This window comes from Condylura cristata, unplaced genomic scaffold (genome assembly GCF_000260355.1).
Source record: "Condylura cristata isolate star-nosed mole 26May11 unplaced genomic scaffold, ConCri1.0 scaffold00023, whole genome shotgun sequence".
Lineage (NCBI taxonomy): Eukaryota > Metazoa > Chordata > Mammalia > Eulipotyphla > Talpidae > Condylura > Condylura cristata.
In genome coordinates this window covers 32,027,320-32,047,130 of record NW_004567124.1, presented here as the reverse complement: position 1 = coordinate 32,047,130, position 19,811 = coordinate 32,027,320, and the positions used below count along the sequence as shown (strand labels likewise).

Sequence of the window (19,811 nt, the reverse complement as noted above, 5' to 3'; positions counted from 1 at the left end):
TGGGGAGGGAAGTACTGTTGATGGCACACGGGTCACTTGGTGATGGGAAACCCGGAGGGATTGCTATTGAGATGGAAAAAAAAATGTACAAAATGATGTAAAAATAAACTGTTATGTAAAAAAATATACATGAAGCAACACTGACAAAACTATAAGGAGACATAGAGAAGTTCTCAGTTATAGTTTTTTACCCCCTCCTCCTCTTCTCAGTCATAGTTTTTAACACCTCCTTAGTAATTGATAGACCTAGTTCATAAAATTCAGCAAAGACATAGGTTTGAATACCACTGTCAAACATCCTGACAAATTACATTCAACATCTATGGAATTTTTTCTTAAGTCCACATGGAACACTCACCAAGACAGTCCCAATAAACTGCAAAGGATTTATTCAGCATAAAGCATATTTTCTGAGCATATTAAAATTAAGAACTTATCAATAAAAAAACTATAACCCACTGATTTTATATTTAAAATTATTGTTTACCCCTTTTTATCTAACTTATTGCCTCTGACTCTACATTTTTCAAACTCATAAGTGTCCTTTGGATCCTCAAATCCAGGGCTTTAAAATATTTAATTCAGTACATCCGTTCATGAGTAAGCAACAGTTCTTGAAGGCCTAATGTGTGTCTGAACCTCTGATGAAGGTAATACTAACCACTGCCTAAATAGCACTTTGAATTTGTCAGACAGTTGTAAATACTTTACAAATATGAACCCTTGTAATTGAGTCTATAATACAAGAATCCTATGTGATGAGTACTTGTTTTTTTTTTTTTAAGATTTTATTCATTTATTTATTTATCTAAGAACTGGGGTATAGGCCAGAGTCACAGGGGCTGAGAGGATTTACCAGAAACAGAATGGGAAGCAGGACAGGAAGAATGACTGAAATACACTGCTGAGGGGAGCAGCAGGCCAGATAGATATCTGCTGTGCCATGTGGGTCACCTCCCTGGCCAGGGATGAGATAGTGCTGCAGTTGCATGGAGAGCTTCATAGTGCTGTACTTTAACCTTTGTGCCACCAGGAAGGCCAGAAATGAGTACAGTTTTAATAATGCTAGAACTGAGCCATAAAGAGGGAAACCACTTGCCTATGTTTATAAAGCTAATAAGTAATGGAACCAGAATCACTAGCCAGACAATCTAGCTCCATATTCATGTTTCTTAAGCACAGAGCTATACAGCATTGAATTTCAGTGTCACAGACTACAGAGGGCAGAAGGAAAGGGAAACATCACACTCAGTGACTAGATGTTTCTATTCCCTCTTGTCATGTTTTCATGCCCTATATTCTAATACAGAAGTACTAAATTGTCTGATTTAACCCCCTTAATAAACTTACTTTCTAGAAAATAGATGATAATTTCATTTATACTATAGAAAACAGTTATTAAATTTTAACACTGCTTTCTCACAGTATTTGCATTTTAATAGTTTATATCTGATACTTAAGATATATATTCCTAATTTTGGAATGTCAGGCATTTAGAGAACAGTTGCAAGAAGGTTGTGGGAGGGGGATTGGAGACCTGCCCAGGTATTCCTAAGCTCTAACCAAATGGAGAAATCCGACTTCTTTATCCTTAAGTTGAATCTTTGATACTCATTAATGCTACGTATTATAAAAGTTAGACAGTGATTCAACTTTGGAGTAATCTTCAGGAAGTCACTTTGTCTAAAGTCTTGTACCTTTCTTATCTATAAATGTGAACAAAACTGTCTCCATAGAGTGGCAAAGTTTAAATGGCAGCAGGTGAACTCCTACATGGCACATAGCACGTGATACCTCATAAATTCTAGGAAAAAAAATAGTGGGTGGATCAATATTTCAACTTTTAAGTGGCTATGTAACATGACAAAGGAGGTCTTTTTTTTTTTAAAACAACTTTCAAAATAGTTTGGCTTTCATAAGATCAAGTCCACACAGAATTCTACACACCAAAATATTGATCAGAAGTTCAAAGAGGAGTATACAATCACAGGCTGAGTCTGTCTCTGCAAATTTACACAGGCTTAGTTTTTTAGGAACACACAATGAATCTTTTCCTGAACTAAAGATCACAAAATAGAAAATAAGGAGTTTTTACTCAGTAAATTTAGTTATGTCATCTACATAATGCTGTTGGTACAACTACAGATGCTTAAATCTTTGGTCCTGAGAGTTGACACTACGTTCCAGAAATCATAGTAGACTATATGCTCCATTTTCAAAAGAGAAGGTTAAAAACAGTAGAAATAAAATTTCCCTTGGAAATTTTCAGTTTGAAAGTTCGGTTTGAAAACTGTATTTTCAGTTTGAATAAACCATGATCAGTAAGACATACAGTGTTTCCTAAAAAAGAAGTGAAATTTCATTCTGAGACAGCTAGGGTTTCTAGACTTCAGACATGCTGACTTTTAAAAAAAATTTATTTATTTATGCATACAGAAGTGGGGTGCAGGCCAGAGGTTCAGGGGCAGTGAGAGGATTCAGCAGAGACAGAGTAGGAAGCAGAACAGGCAGACTGACAAAGTACACTGCTGAGGGGAGCAGTGGGCAAGACATGAGAGGTCTGCTGTGCCAGACAGATCACCTCCCGGGCTTGTGAGATCAAACTTGCACTGAAGCTGCTGTGGCTAGCTTGCAGTGCTATGCCCTAACCCACTGCACTACCAGGGAGGGCCTGCTACTAACTTTTAAAGGACACAAGTATAAACTGTTTCATTTCTTTGATTTCTGTTCCATCATTAAAATCAGTGAAATCAACAAACCTTGGTTTGCTGAAAACCCTACCCATATTGTTCTTACTGTTACTAAGGAAACTGGAAATCAGGATTTGTAAAGGTGTTGGGTGGTCTGACAAGGCCACCATAGTTAAATAATTGTAATAATGGAAAAACTTGATAAAGATTATGAAATTCCTTCCATTAACTATTCATTTTGTTCTCAGGATAGCCTATGAATTTGATAGGTGAATTATGTTACTAGAGAACACTGCTTAGGGTGAAAATTATTCAAGATTGGAAGGCTTGTTTCTGGGCTGAGTACCAAAACCTATAGGAAACCCTGTCTTTGCGATTCCTCAATTATGATGACTTTTGTAGCTGGGGTGTTCCTTTTGGGATTCCCAAAACCCTGCCTGTGGAGTTGTTCCATGAAACATTGGCTCCAGCAGGACTAAGACTAAAATCCACAGGAATTCTCATGTACATGCAGTATGGACCTTGCCTTTGCACCTCAGCTATTATTTGGGGTAGAAGACTCAGAAGTCAGTTTCCAGACGCATGGTTCCTGCGGGGGTACCCAACCTACCAACTGGCATTGTGTAGTGCCTGTGTATTGAACGGACTGGTGTCAAATGGTCTACAAGAGTCTTGAATCTAGAGGTTAACTTCAATCAAACAAGACCCCTCCCTGGACCCAAAAACAAACAAACAAACAAAAAAAAAAAAAACAAGATGTGAGATAAAGAACCAGTGGGAAAGCAGTAAATTCCTGGTTTCTAGGAAAAAAAGTTTCTACATAAAAAAAGGTAGTAAACATTTGAGGCTATTGATGAAATAAAGAAGCAACGTTCCTCCTCCATGTTCTGGTTATAATTCTGAGTCTTTCTCTGTTTCTGGTTATAATTCCAAGTCTTTCCTATCAAACAAGGTATCTTTTATTCCTGGTGCAATGGCCCATTGGAACATAATGACACTGAATAATCATGTGACCTTCAACTAATAATGGCAGTATGAAGAGATCCTCAAAGAAGAGTGGGCATGGCAAGCAGCAAGTAGTCACAAGAGCTCTCCAAGGTGCGAAATAGCCTGCATTTCTAGAGTGAATGATAATATTCTGGTACTTTTGTTTCTTACTCTCACATCCTCTCATTCCTTTCTTCAATGTGACCTTATTTCAATGTGGCCTGTACACTAAGACTATCTTTTATTTTTTTAAAGATTTATTTATTTATGCATATAGAACTGGGGTACAGGCCAAAGGTGTGGGGTGGTGAAAGGCTTCACCTGAGACAGTGGGGAGCAGAACAGGCAGATCAAGGAAACACACTGCTGAGGGGGGCAGCGGGTGGGTCAGGAGAGGTCTGCCGTGCCATGTGGTCACCTCCGGGGCAAGCGGGGATCGAACTCATGCGGAAGTGGCTTTAGCTTCTTAGTGCTGTGCTTTAACCTGCTGCGCCACCAGGGAGGGCCCACTAAGACGATCTTTTGAGCACTTTATCTCATCTCTTCTTTTTCTAAGGTCTTTCTTCTCCCTAGAATTCATCTCAGTTTTAGCTTTGAGTCTCAAATAGCTTCAAGTATCCTTGACTAGAAATGTCCAAGGTCACCCACTGGCTCTGTAGGCACTGATTAAGAATGGTGTTTGATTTCTGTGACCCATGCCAGATGTAGGAAGACACCTCATGTCACATCATGACTTATGCTGGTTTCCAAGAGCCTAAGGAGGACACAGCTGGTCATGCAATTTGCTGTTACACAATTACAAGTATCAATAGTTAGTGAAAAGGAGAGGCCAGACCAGAATAAAGGTAGATGTAGTTGCAGCTGACTGCAGGAAAGACCAAAGTCGCAGAAAATTAAAGAAACAAAACAACATACATAATATTTTACTTTTCATTAAGACTATCTAGTAATAAGGAACTTGCTGAAACTTTAGAGGAAAAAGCAGAATGCCTGATTACCCCACTATCTGTACATCTATGAGAATGGGTGCATGTGCACAAAGATCAAAATTAAAACAAAAGTGAAATTATGACAAGCTGATGAAATTTTGAAAGCTACTTTGTATGTTTTCAAAATGCCTTAGTTTTATTTTCTTATATTGTCTTAAATTTTAAAATAACATCTACAGGTAGGCGCTAGGGAGGCTGTTTCCTCATTCCAATGTATATGAGTGGCATGATCATTATTTTTTTTTTTATTTTACAAAAGTTTATTTTTACATCATTTTGTACATTTGTTTTTTTTCCATCTCAATTGTAATCCCTGTGGGTTTCCCATCACCAAGTCACCTGTGTGCCATCACCATAATCACGTGCATTTCCCTCCCCACCTCCCCATTTTTGATCTCATTCCCCACTCCACCCCCAGAAAATGTCTCTGGTATATGGTTGTTCATTATTTTTGTTATTTTCTCGCCTGGTCCATTATACTCCTGCTATGAGTGAAACCATCCGGTATTTTTCTTTTTCTTTCTGGCTTATCTCACTAAGCATGATCTTTTCCAGCTCCATCCAAGTTGCTGCAAAAGACATGTGTTTCTCTTTTTTGGTTACTAAGTAATATTCCATTGTATATATGTACCACAGGCATGATCATTATTTTTAAGCCTTACAATGTAAGGCATTGTAAGGATATGAAGGGTAACTATTTTTGTCTAGGTTAGGTAAGATTAAATGATAATAGCCAGGTGCTACATAGAATTTAAAACATGCCAGGCACTTCACATGTATTAACTCATTTAATCCTACTAACAACCTTATTAGGTAGTTCCCATTAAATACCCACTAAGCAGATGAGGTGACTAATTCAGACAGGTAAGGTACCTTGCCCAAGATCCTGTGTTAACTGGAGCGTGGTAGAGACACCATTCACAATCTGATAGCTAGGCTGCAGAGCCTGTTCCTAAACCAGTCCAGCCCCACTAGACAGATGACTAGAAAGTGGTACAGCTCGTTGCTAATTCATACCAATATTCTTTCTACTTCACTGGCCTGTACCTCACCTGGCAGATGAGAAGCTGCAGACAAGACAGAGTGACTTACCTATGGTCACAAGACTAGTTAATGGCTCAGAATTTACTTCTTAGCTTCTAATGTGATGATCTTTCTATTACCCCAGACTACTGGGCATTTAGAACCAATGGACTTTTGGTTCAATCTGAGAACCAAAGCAAGTGAGAAAAGACCTTAGGGAAGCCAAGGGTTAGGCCTATAAAAAGATATAAAAAATTGGGGCCCTCCCTGGTGGTGAAGCGGGTTAAAGCACAGCATTGAGAAGCTAAGGCCACTTCAGCATGAGTTCGATTCCCGCCAACCCTGGAGGTGACCCACATGGCACGGCAGACTTCTCCTGACCCGCCCACTGCATCCCTCAGCAGTGTACTTCGTCAGTTGGCCTGTTCTGCTCCCCACTCTATCTCTGGTGAATCCTCTCACCCCCCTCACCTCTGGCCTGTACCCCAGTAATGTATGCATAAATAAATAAATCTTTTTTAAAAAAGATATAAAAAATCGTCCTTGCCTCTTTGTTTTGCTATTTATTTTCCTGTGACTCTGCCCCCCTGGTACTGTTCATACATGCCACTGGCAGAGGTCTGTGTTCATGGGTCAGTGACCTAATGAGAGGGAGAAGAGGTGATGGACAGGAGTGGGGCCTCAGAGACGTGGTCATCACATTTGCTCAAATTCCATGTGTATGTCTGCGCCTTGTATGCCCATGTGGGAAAATAGCATTCTAATGCTATTTCCAGTGCACCTCTTCAAAAATGTAACAATTTCTTATTACACAAAAAGGTGCTATGAGAAAAATTGGGCATACAAATGAATGGTGTGATGGTTAATTGCTATATTTCAGCCAAGATGATATATACTCAGTGATCTAGGTTTTGGTGTGAAGGTACTGGTGGATGTGAGCTGCATCTGTGATTGGGTAACTTTAACAAAAGTGATTCCTGGGCCCTCCCTGGTGGTGCAGCAGGTTAAAGTGCAGCACTAAGAAGCTAAAGCCACTTCAGCATGAGTTCAATTCCTGCCTGCCCCGGGGGTGATCCACATGGTGCAACAGACCACTCCTGATATTCCCGCTGCTCCCCGCAGCAGTATACTTTGATGATCTGCCTGTTCTGCTCCCCACTTTGTCTCTGGTGAATCCTCTCACCGCCCCTACACCTCTGGCTTGTACCCCAGTAAGAATGAATAAATAAATCTTTTTTAAAAAGAAAGTGATTCCCTCAATAATGTGGGTGGGCCTAACCCAATCAGTGTTAAGACCTCAAGAATAAAAACTGGTTTTCTAGGGAGAAGAATCCCTCAAGACAAACCATTACTCTTGCCTAAATTTTCAGCCTATTGATAGGACCTAGACTTCAGACTTGCCAGACTCCATATTGTATGAGTCAATTCCTTAAAACTATCCAGCTATCAGAAGAAATCCTATTGTTTCTGTTTCTGGTCATCATTTTTTGGATATGAAAACTGATATAAAGGTCTTTCCAGGATGGAGAAGTATTGTAAGAATGCTGAGCATAGACACACTTGACATACAGGTCATGAAAAGCAGGAATGGTTTGCAAATGAAGTACAAAAAGTGTGGCCAAAGAGACATGACATGACATGACATGTCACCACACTGGCAAGGACTGGAGTGAACATTCCTCTCTGCTCCAGGCCTCAGTCAGCAGACAGACCAAACCATCTCAGCACTGTCAGACTAAAAAGGCTGTGTTGCTGGGATTCCTGGGTGTCTCAGCTCCCATGAGTCCCTGTTGCAATTAAATGACAGCTGGGAGAGAAAAGAAAAACCAACATGCACTCAGATTTCTAGAATTAACAACAGGAAAAAGAGTTCTGAGAGTATTAAAAGAACCTCCTCTGTGAAGGCTGACAGTGACCTCAGGCATCCTGGTGTTCTGGTGAACAGTGACAGACAAGGCACCTCTGATTCCTCACTTCAGGTTCTTGCTGCAATATTTCCAGGACTGAGATATTATTTTAAATATGATTTGCTTCTCATTTTAAAAATAAATTTGTCCTTATAAAATTTCTTCCCTGTCACCCTCATCACCATTTCCTGGCAGCACTCTTCTCCTTAAAAAACTGCTTGCGAGATCAAGGAGGAGGTAAAGGGCAGGTCACCCAGCTCACCTTGGCTTCTGAAGTGGGTTCCAAGAAGCACAGGCGATTCCCAAGTCCCTCAGCGGCCAGGCAGAACTTCCTTTGCTCCTTGTGAATGTTTGCAACACACTGAAGAACCACTTCATCTTCCTGCCAGAAGAGATGTAAACATGAGTGTCAAGGGATGGCCTCCTGTGCTGAGCCAGATCCACACGTCACCTTGCTGTACCTTCATTGCCTAACTTGGCAGTCCTAATGAGAGGCGCATGGTTTTAGATTTTACAGAAAGTTTCTTATTCACAGGTCATAACTAGGGGTCTCCCCTGAGTCAGTCCTGGGTTAGGGTTAATGAGAGCAAGTGCAGGGAACACGCATAATACATGTTACACATGTCACTTCTGATATCTATACAGTGCATGAAATCCAGGTGATCAGATCAACATCAACAAGAACAAACTGGAAGGTAAATCTAAGCACACTAGATACGAAATAGAAAAGAGTAGGGTGTGATTGAGGGAAATAGAATATAGCAGAGAACAGAGGGAGATGAGATTGGTAGAGGCAAAATCTGTGTAGGCTGGGGAGGAGACAAGAGGTGTTTTGTCTGGTGATGGAGCAAAGTGGAAGGAAACATGTTTGCCATGGGTGACAGAAGGAAACTGGAAGCTAATGGGAGATGAGCTTCAGACATACAGGAGATGACTGTAAGAAGCCCACCTATAAGATTCAGACTGAAAGGCAGTGAAGGTCAACAGAGGAACAACCATGCCTCCTCAGGTGCTCCTTCCTGTGCCATCATTCTCAAAAGCAGCCCTCCAAAATGTCAGAGACCTTGTTTAGAATAGCATTTCTCTTGTTGGTCCAGAAACTAGTTGATTCCTATTTCCACTAATATGCCCACCTCTTGCACAACTTCCTGTAACTGAGAAGGAAACACTTCCTGTATCTTTTCCTCCATTCTTGCTCCTCCAATCCATCAGCCTGTGTTCTCCACCACTCCTTGACTGTGGGTTTCAAAGATCAAGATGACTTCCAGTTGTGGTGAAGTTGAAAGGGTAAATTAAGGAGAGCTCATGAGCTTCCTCCTTAGCAATTGCTTTCCTATTTCTCTGTCTCATCCCCCAAACTCTGGTACTAGTGTTTATCCTGGAATACTGGGAAGGCAAATTGAGGAGAATGATTTTTCTTAAACTCTATCTGTAGTCATATTGAAAAATAAAATCCTTCTATCTGGTGGTTATGGGAAAAGATTCAGTAGTAAGACAGCCAAGGAATCTGCTGGTAGCCAGAGACTGCTGAGGAGCTACAAAGAAATGTAAGAAGTTATGGATTGCAGTATAAAAATCAGAAAAACAAAACAAACAAACAAACAAAAAAACAGCTACACATCTTTAGTAGCACTGAAACATCACTGGTCATAATGAGAGTGAGTTAGTAATAAATTAAAAAGTCTTTATTTAGTATGAACTAAGAATTCTTGGTTTTCATTTGAACTGACAGAATAAAACTCTGAAATACCACTGTTTTCAAAATTTCACTGAAATCTGAGAAGAATGATTTTTCCCCCCAAGATGGCGTCTCCCCTAGAGGGTACTAGCAGTGGGGGAGAACCTAAAGTGCCATAATGACCAAAAGGGGTGTTATGTGATGGGGCAGTGCAAATTAAGTGGTGTATATTGTCAGAGGCAGTCCCTGGAACACATACTTTTCAGTTTAAAATGTTTAGAGATATTGAGATATATATTAGGATTCCCCATATACAAATAGTTTACCAGTGAAAACCAGGCATCTGGAAATCACAGGGAGGTGGCTATGGGCCAGATTTGTCACGAATTGGTGAGTGTTGACCAATTCTGTCTTCAAAATGTGCCTTAGAGCTTTTCTCACCATGATCTCACTTCCCATTCTTATTCTACCCAAGGTACCCACCCACCTTGGTTTGACCTTACACTATCTGCCTTGGGGCCTTCTCTCTTCAGAAGTTTACCCCTCCTCTCCTATTAGTCACATCCTATAACTTAGACTTGCCACTCAACTAATGTAATAAAGGAAGCTGTCCTGGCTCAATGACAATCTGCTGACAAGCAGCCTGGCAGAATTGCTCTCCTAAGTCAGCAATCTGGACAAAACAGAGGTGGGTGTGGAACTCTGGGCCAAATTTACACTCTTCAAATGCTTTTCCTCTTTTCCACATAGTGTCCTGAACTGCATGCTCAGTGCTGATCTGGTTGCAGACACCACGTGGAGTGGCAGCCTATACCTGTCTTTGCTCCAGACAGCAGCTATTATCTCTACAGCTCTTCCATTGACAGACATTTGGAATCTGAAAGTGCTTGGCAATGAAATCTTTGCATAAAACTTCTACTTGGAAGTTTGGAGTAAATTCAGCCCATTACACTACCCCTCTCACTCCATGGTGAGTCACAGAATGTCCAGTCACCTAGTTCACTCACCCTTATTCTAATGTCTACTTTTTTCTTTCATCGCATCCCTTTTATTTTCTCCTTTTGCCTTCAGTCAAATCTGAGCATACCAGATTAAATACCAATTAAATATTCTTTAATCGGAAGTTGTAAATTTCCACATCTTTTAACTCTACTCCTCAAAGATCACATTCTCCTCACATTCCCCAATGCCAAATTGTGACTATTATTCTTTTACTCAAGTTCAAAAACTTTCCTATTTTGAGGTAAATTGATATGTACTCTCTGCATCTTTTGGGGAAATTAATCAACATCCTAGTTATTTCTACCACCATTTATCTGACTTTTGATGGCATTCTGAAAATCTGATTTAAAAAAACTATGTAAAATCAGCACTCATTTATTGACTACCTTCCAATGACAAAGAGTTCTGCCAGGATACTGCAGAGAACACCAGGTTTTCTAAGACATGATCTGTAAATACTGTAATACTGGAGTTGAAGGCTAAAAAATCTTCTCATGGCCTTTGGCCATCATGTTGAGTACTTCCAAGGTTTGTGTTGGCAATCTATTATAAATCAACACTAATTACTTCCTTTCAACTTTAGCAACACTTTATGATCAATCTCTCATCATAAACTAGAACATTCCAACTTGAAAAATCCCTAAATGATACTATCTTTCTCTATGAAGTCAATCTTCTCTCATGATTTCGCAGTCTCTAATGCCCACCATACTTGTTTTACCTCACCAGTACTTTCAGCTGTTAGAGTATCCTACATTCTTATTTCCTCTACCTCAGGAAAGAGAGGAAACTTTTCCATAATTTCCCTCCCCCCACAACAAATACATCTCTGTGATCTATCCCACTAGAAATGGGTTTTTTAGAAACAATTTTTTAGCTTGCTTAACAAAACCTTAAAATCTTCCTGTTAAGACTAATGAAGGAGTCATTCTGTCTTTATCAAGCAGACTTCCCACCTCTATGAGACAGTTGTAAAATAAAAAAGTATGAGATGAGAGGGCCCAATTATCAGTAATGGTAGGGTTGGATAATGACCTTTGAGATTCCTTTGGGTAAGGGGTGTCAATCTTTTAAGTCTTCCGTAAATACTATCTGTAAGATACAGTTTATCCTTTCTATCAAGTAAATTAAATGGTCTCTTCCTTGTTTTTAAAGTGTACCCCCCCCATTGAATTTTGCCTTCTGTCTCTAATCTTATCACTCCTTTATTCTTTAAATCTTGTTCAGAATCTACTAAATGCTCCTTCTTGAGGATTCTATCTCATACTGCCTTTTTTCAACACTATTTTCCTAGTTGTTCTACTTTTCTGATGGATCCTTCCCATCTTCTCTTTTTCCTAAATATAGGTGTTTCCCAAGGATAAGTCTTTGACATGTTCCCTTTGTGATCTCATCCTTTCTTCAGGCTTCCAATTTCACTTCTGAGGAGTGGTGATGCCCACTGTTTCTGTGACCTGGTGACACTCTAAGATTCCAAATCTCCATCTATTCCTAACTTTATCCATGAACTTATCAACACCAAGCACCAATATGTCCCAATGCACCATACAGGTTCCTTTTCAGTCTACACATTTTTTGGTTTTCCATTGTTTGTAAATGACACAACCAATCTCTCAAAAATCCATGCACCAACATTGTTACATGTCTCAGAGCCTTTCCTTTCTAGTGTCCTACAGTCAATGGGTCAGAAGAAAGAGAGAATGGAGGTCTAGGACAAGGCTATTACAACATTCAGAACATTATTCCTCTAGCATATTACCAGTGGCACAGCTCTGACTTATTTTCCTGTCATAACAGAAAAAATCTACACTGACTCTTTACACTCTTCATAAAGCCACAACAAACTTCTTAAAGTAGTGTCTTAGGATTTAACTTCTTAACCTATTTTCCTAACTTCCTCATTGTAGAATCCTTGGCTTTCACCACCTTCATACCTTTACTCATGCTGTCTCCAGTTCCAAAGCTGTGCAGATTTGCCCAATCTTCCTATGTTCCTGTATGACCTATCCTCCCAGAATCACATGAACACCACATTCTTTTATATATCCCAAGTAAACTCTGTTTCCAAACATCCATAGTAATATCACCATATTCTTACATTTTGGTTATTTACATGCATGCCTTATTCCTAGTTATATTTGTTTGATTTTCAAATAGCCTAACATTTATTTATCTCCAAATCTATGACAAGCATTGGGCTTTATGCATAATAGCCCACTTAAGCTCCACTTCAACACTATAATATGGGTACTATTCTATTACTACTTGACAAATGAGGAGCGCCAGCACAAAACAACTAAATAACTTAGCTATTGGCTTGTAGTGTTAAAAAGGAGCATGCAGTTTCCAGTCTAGGCTGTGTGCACCTATGGTTTCTCCCACTCCTTTCAGCTGGCTCTGTCTCCCATGAAGGTACGATTCATACCTGGCTCATGTTTATACATATCAGGATGTGTACTGACACAGTGCCTTCACCATAATATATACCCAACTAAACTTATCAAATGAGTGGTTTTAACTTTTAGCCCCAGTTAATTATAAACTATTTGAACAAAAAACTTATTCTCAATAAGTCTGGGAACACAAGGTTTTTGATAAAAAAATTTGTTGACTGATTGGGACATGGAATCAGATTAAACAAAGATTTTTCTTCTGCCATTTGCAATATATATGGACTTACAGGGTTTTAGTGAAATAAGTTGGACAGAATACACAAACACCATTTGATTTCACTCACATGTCACAGAGAATCAAAAACCAATTAATGAGCTAAGTAAAAAATAATAGTAAACATTACAGACTGAAAGACCAAATTAGTGATTAACAGAAGGGTAGGGGACAGTGGAGTTGGTTGATCTGGTCAATTCTATGGTGAAGGATAGAGCTGGATTCTCAGTGGTGAACTTAAGGTAGTTTCTACTGATGCTGATTTATACTGATACACGTCATAACCAAGTTTACTGTATTTTTTTTTACAAAGTTATTACCTCATTCGTTTAACAATAGTAGTAGACTCACTCTTTCATTGGTGAGTCAGAGCTAGAGAATCTTGTGAAATTAGAACAACTGTTGACATGAAAAAAAAGGGGAAATAAGCAACTGTGAGATATTAGAGTCCATTTCCAGTTTTTTGTTTCTGTGGCTCAATTATTGAAATTAATATCAGCTGTTCTTTCTATGTCAACCACTCTGCTGAGATTTGTCTGTAAATTATTTAATATTCACAGCAGTGCAATAATTTTAAAAATGAGGAAACCAAATCTAAGAAATTAAGCAATTTTAATAGGAGAGTTTTAATAGGACTGTTTAATGAACAGTCATTATGTGCCAACAAGCTATAGCATCTCAGCTTAATCCCTACAATCAGCCCACAAGGTAGGTACTAAGCTTCTATTTATACATTAAAATTGAGACACAAAGAGGCGAATTAATTTGCTTAGTGTAGCACACTATGTAACGCATAGATACTGACCTTGAATCTAGGATGATCAGAAATCAGGAGCCTGTTCTTCTCATGCCAAACTGGCTTTCTTCTCCTAAGAGACTAACCTTAATAACAGGTCTAAATTCATGTCTTCCTGATGCTAAGGCCCAGGGTGATGGTGTAGATAAAAATAGACAGCTCCCAGCCCTCTCCTATGGCCACACAACATTGAAAAGTAATCACAAAACACAATGCCAGAGAGAACAGCCAGAGAACTAAAAATCCAATACAACTTGTTTTCTTCAGAGCCCAGTAACTACAACACTAGAAGAAGTGAACAACATCCCCAAACTTGTAGCAGAGAGGGGGGGAATGATTAAAATTTAAGATATCTCATATGTCAGCATCCCTCCAAGCTATGTGGTTCCCAAGAGCCAAGTATGCCTGTCATAGGATTCAGCTTGCTGTGCTGTTGAGTGATTGTTCCGAATGAGGATATGCAGCCTTCGGCTCACTTTGCTTAGATTTCATATTATCACGGGTCATCTCTGACAAAGTAAGGTTCTCTTAAACTCCTCCTCCAGCTAGAGAACTTTGTATTTGAAAATGAATGGATTGTGCCTATTCTATTTACACTCTTCTCTAGCAAGCTGGCTGGGGCCCAACAGGCAGCGTGACCACGTCTGCCACCTCTGAACTGGTGACGTGGGCACCTTTGCTCTCCCTCTTCTGCGTGGGTCACTTGAAAAGAATTCCATGGGACTAAATGACCTGGTTGACAGCCCTATTTATGGTAGAGCATTAGTCAGCTGAAGCTATCCCTAGAGTTAGATCTGTACATGACCTGTACCAAGAAGCTCACAAGCAAAGGGCACGTGGGCCTGAGTGCAGTCCAGCAGATTTCATGATCACATTTAAGTGCAGATATTACTGCAGAAGAAAATCCATAACCACTTATTGCTTTAAAAAAGATGTGTCCTGGCCACTCATCTCGAACAACAGTCCCTATTTTAGAGAACTGCTACAGTTAGAGCTACCTGCTAAATATATGTGAAGACTTAAGTGAGAGAGGCTTTCATCAAAAAAAAAAAATCTTGGATGAAATATAAGTGGGCTTTTCACAGATTCTTTCACAAGAGTTAGCGGCATCAGTGGTCTACTGGAAGTTCCAAATATCCATCATTAGGACTACTTGCGTCTTGAGATCCTAAGCTTCTTGTGGACAGGAGTATCTCAATTCCTGTGAATCCTCAGTTATCTAGCACAGTGAATTGTAAGAATTGAGTAGTAAAAACAAATATGTGTGCACTTAATGACAGGGTCATGAGTTTTTGAATATGAAATTAACAAAAAAAAGCTTGTGTATCAAAACTACGTAAGAAGCATCTTTTGGTATTTTCTTACTCAAGTCTGGAACGCACTGATAACTTGGGCTTATTTAGGAGATCCCTGAGACCGTGTTAAGTTTCTACAATAGGCCTGTGAGACATACAGGTATTCTTAATCCCACTTAAAAAAAAATATGAAGCTAAAAGCATGAGAGTGCAGGAGGAGTATAACTACTCCAGTGCCCAACACTCAGAGACAGAAATTACAATGTCCTCAAGGAACAACATTTCTCCAGCTTTTTGTTACTTTTATCTGGTTCTAATTTTGTGATCACATCTTTGGTGTTCCTTATTGTTTTTGAATCAAAAATGAGGGAGGCTTCTCCTCTGCCTCCTTAATCTGTTTTAGCCATTGTAGAAGACAATAAACTGAAATTTGGGGATGTCAAAGGATGAAGTTGATTCCTTCCTTCTTTAAATTCTTTTCTTATGTGGCGTGTAGGGTACACTTCTATGGCTTTTTCCTGCTACATACAAGCAGCATCTTCTCTATTTTGTTCTTGCTTTCTCCTCACCTTCCCCTGCTAATACTGGAGCAGGAACTGTTCTGCAGGGTTCTCAGCTCTTCCTGCACTCCCCTCATTTGGTTTTATGGCATTGGCGCCACTTTTTATTGACTCCCTACCTGTACCACCAGCTTAAACTTTTCTGAACACTAGACTTGTATCTCTATTCACTAATTCAGCATCTATTTGGTCATCCAATAGCTATCTTAAGCTTAATATATCTAAAATATGTCTACTGCTAACATCCCCAAGAGTTAGTCTCTACCAGGACATGAGTACTCAACCCAATAGGTTGCTTACACAAGAAACAAATACATTTTTTTTTTTTTAAATCTTAGAGTCACAGTTCTTCTACTCTCATCTCCCATCCACATCAACAAGAATTCTACACATTGTAATTCTGAAATACATCCAACTGGACATCTTGCATCCTCTTCCTGATAACCACCAGTTTCATGGCATTACCCCTGTCTTGTCACGATTATTCCAATCACCTCTGCTCTTGTTTCCCATTCAAGTCTCCTCTCTGCAGAGTAGTCAAAAGGAATGCTAAAAAAAACCTGAGATCATGCTATCCCACTACTCAAAATTTCCCAGGGGCTTTTAGCCTTATAATTAGGAAAGAGGCAGAATTCTTGGTGTCAATAAAAAGTTCTTAAAAATGCACCTAATGGGCCCACCCTGGTGGTGCAGCAGGTTAAAGCACAGCACCAAGAAGCTAAAGCCACTTCAACATGAGTTCGATCCCCGCACCAGAGGTGATCCACATGGCATGACAGACCTCTCCTGACCTGCCCGCTGCTCCTGTCAGTAGTGTACTTCGTCCATCTGCCTGTTCTGCTCCCCACTCTGTCTCTGGTGAACCTCTCACTGCCCCTGTACCTCTGGCCTGTACCCCAGTTCTGTATGCATAAATCAGTCTTTTTAAAAAATGCGCCTACCTCACTTTTCTATCACTCTTTTGTTTGCTTAGTTTCAGCTGCATCAGCTTCCTTCTAGGACATGAGGCATGATCTTCCTTCAAGCCCTTCAGACTTGCTCCCTTTCCCAGATGCCTGCAGGACATCTTCCCCACTTCCTTAGGTGTCTGTTCAATGTCACCTCATCACAGAAGCCTTCATTAATTATCCTAAATAAAATTACAATCCATTCCCATTCTGTACTTCCCATTTAGATTACTCAGCCTTCTTTCCCAGCTTGCACTTACCAACTAAAACTATAATAATACACTGCTTCCTTTCTCCTCCTTCATTAGAAATCAGCCTTCATGGATACTACTTTGAACACTGCTTTATGTCCAATCTCTAGAGCAATGCCTGCTACTCAGTAGGCACTCAAATAAGCACTAAATAAATGAAACCCTAGTTATTTTGTTTCCCATTAGATACAGTGCCACAACAACATTAAGTTCATTGCACTCTTTTATTCCTCTCTGGATGTGTCCAATGTCCTCAGTCTCAGCTGGAGTTGTTTGCTTATGGGGAATAAAAAAAGAGGCATCCACACCATGCCTACAGGGCTCTCACTCTATGCCAGGGACAGGAAGGAGTGTTCTGTTTCTTCTTTTTAACTTCTATTGCTAAGCAGGTAGAACTTGGAGACGGATTATAAAATCTACTTAACAAAGGCTTGGTCCCTTTGGAACTTGCAGGGAAGATGTGAAAAGGAAGTCTTCCCATAAATTGATTAGGGAGACATGCAGGCATTAGGGTTTACATGTGCAATTAATTCCTTCTCAGGGAACTTGCTGCTGTTTAACAATGGAAAATTGCAATGACCTGTGACATGACCATGAAATAACGGTCAGTTTGTTAAGAGTTTTCTATTTTCACAGGATGAAAAGTGATCCAGCTGGTGCCTAGAGACTTTCAAACCCACAGAAAAGTTTTCTATGAAAGTGTATGCTGATATTCTGAATACCTTTCACCCACCTAGTGAGAATAGGTCAGGTGATTGACCACATTCAAGTGCATGTACAGACCCATCTAGGGTAAGGATGAATAGCAAAAAGCTAGATTTCAGCAAATTATGATGGCCTGTTTCTAAACTATGAGAGAAGGTAAGAAAATGTAGGTCTCTGGATCTAACATTTTTTTTAAGTTTTTTTTTTTTAAATGCATACACAAATGGGGTACAAGCCAGAGGTATAGAGGCAGTAGGAGGATTTACCAGAGACAGATTGGGGAGCAGAAAAGGCAGACAGATGAAGTACACTGTTGAGGAGAGCAGCAGGCGGGTCAGGAGAGGTCTGCTACGCCATGAGAGTCACCTCCAGGGCCAGGGATTGAACTCACACTGAAGATGCTGTGGCTAGCTTTCAGTGCTGAGTCCTCATCCAATTGCACCACCAGGGAGGGCCCCAAACATTGTCATGAAGCAAATTTTGAAAAAGATACTTGCTCAGGACATGTCAACTTCCCATGTTCATATCATAAATGATTATTTATTGCTGTATTTCCTTCTTGGTGAATTCTAAGTATTGTGGCCTGAGACAGGCACAAGATCATCCAATTCTAATTCTACCAGGACAGGCCTTGAGAAACTGTGCCATGCCACCTGCATTTCATGCTATTAGATTTAAGCCAATGTCCTTTGCTTTTATCATTGGTTCTGGAATCCTTGGCTTCTGAGTGGAGGCATGAAGCAATCTTGTCTGTGCATTTACCCTTGACAGCCTACCTGCCGTTAGCCAGAACTTTAAACATTACCTATGCTGGAGGGAGTGGGTCACAATACCCTCTACCTTTGTTTTTTGAGAAATTAACTAAATATTAAGATTCTTTCTATGTGCATCAAGCAATGGCTCAGACAGGGTACTTTCTGGAATTTTCCACTAAGATTTGTAGAAAAAGTAAACAAAACTAAAATTCTCAATATGTGGATATAGTTGAGCACTTTGTGTTTGCATAATCACTCTAATTTACTGACAGATGTAAACTCTGAAAGCAAGAACAAAGCATCCAGTAATTTCCATACAAAATCTAATAGCTAGGGAACACTGTGCCTTTGTTAGAAAGGATGCTTGATGAAGTAACTAGATGGTAATGAAATTTATGAGCTGACATTCAGATTGTACACCTTTGGAAGCAGGTTATTTAAAGACAAAAATTATTTTCATAATTTAATGGCCTCGTGCACCCTGTGAACTGTCCAGAACTAGTTTCTAAAAAAAATTATCAATTCCTTTCATCTCCATTCAGAACGAAGTCATTCATTAAAAAAATTTTTGTGCATCCACTGATATGCGGGGCTCTGTCTCACAGCTGGAGATACAGTAGAGGACAAGCAGATGGCACACTGGCCCTCCCCACTCAACATGAATGACTGTATGGTCTAAGTTGGTGGCTCAAATGGGCTTCAGGTTGTAGTGACTTGCAGAGAGGATATAATTCAGGGCAAAAGGAACTGAGTGACACAGACAAGAACATGGGGATGTCCTTGATGACAAATTTGCTGTCTCATCTTGAACTCTTGGTTATCTGTTTCTATCAGAGGACATGTCCTTCTGCATTTTCACTCTTGACTTTGTCTATACCCTTCTTTACCAGACTCTTTCTGCCTCATCTTTATCTTATCTAATGTATATCCCTAATACCTACTGAATGAAAGGAATGTAGACTAGAAGAAAGGGTGGATCAGAATGGTGGATAAGATCTGAGTGACAACCTGTAGACCAAGAATACTCAGAAGGAATCAAACTCAACACTGTTGGAAATCAGTAAGACGTGGCTCTTGAAGATACAGGACACCAACAGAATCCAAGCCAAGCCTGTCTTTGCCAGTAGGAATTCTCCTGGACACATCCTCTTGTGGCAGGACTCTGTTTTGTTTCCTGAGTCTCATCTGCTGATATAGGTCAGTTATTGTGGGCAGCATCTTCTTCACTTGAGCATTTCAAATCAATGAGGCTTTTCCTGTAACACTATGGTATATACACAGCACTAAGGGAAGGATGCAACAGCAGGCATATCAAATCGAAGGAGATCCCACCAGACACCAGCTTAAACACGTTAAATTTCATAAAAGTTAGTTGTCAGTAGGCTCATCCTTCAGATAAGGGCACTTGGGTTTAAGCTAAGATATAAGTGCCCACAGTCAGGTGACTATTTCTTGTGTTAATCCATTCAGTATTCATTAAGTGCCTAATACATACCATACACTGCTAGATCCTAGGAAAACAAAAATGTTTCAAAGGTAGGAAGAGATTATTTAAATCC

General features: G+C 39.8%; 1 protein-coding gene across 1 annotated transcript in view; it reads right to left on the bottom strand.

Moving 5' to 3' along the window:
* RYR3 (ryanodine receptor 3) overlaps positions 1-8,786 on the bottom strand; it is a 358,818-nt gene extending 350,032 nt beyond the window's left edge. The window contains exons 1-2 of the mRNA XM_004687571.2: positions 8,730-8,786; positions 7,859-7,978 (exon numbers count right to left, since the gene is read on the bottom strand). Of these exons, the coding sequence (XP_004687628.1) occupies positions 7,859-7,978; positions 8,730-8,786 (177 nt within the window). The remainder of the gene's footprint in view (positions 1-7,858; positions 7,979-8,729) is intronic.
* Between the last annotated feature and the right edge of the window lie 11,025 nt (positions 8,787-19,811).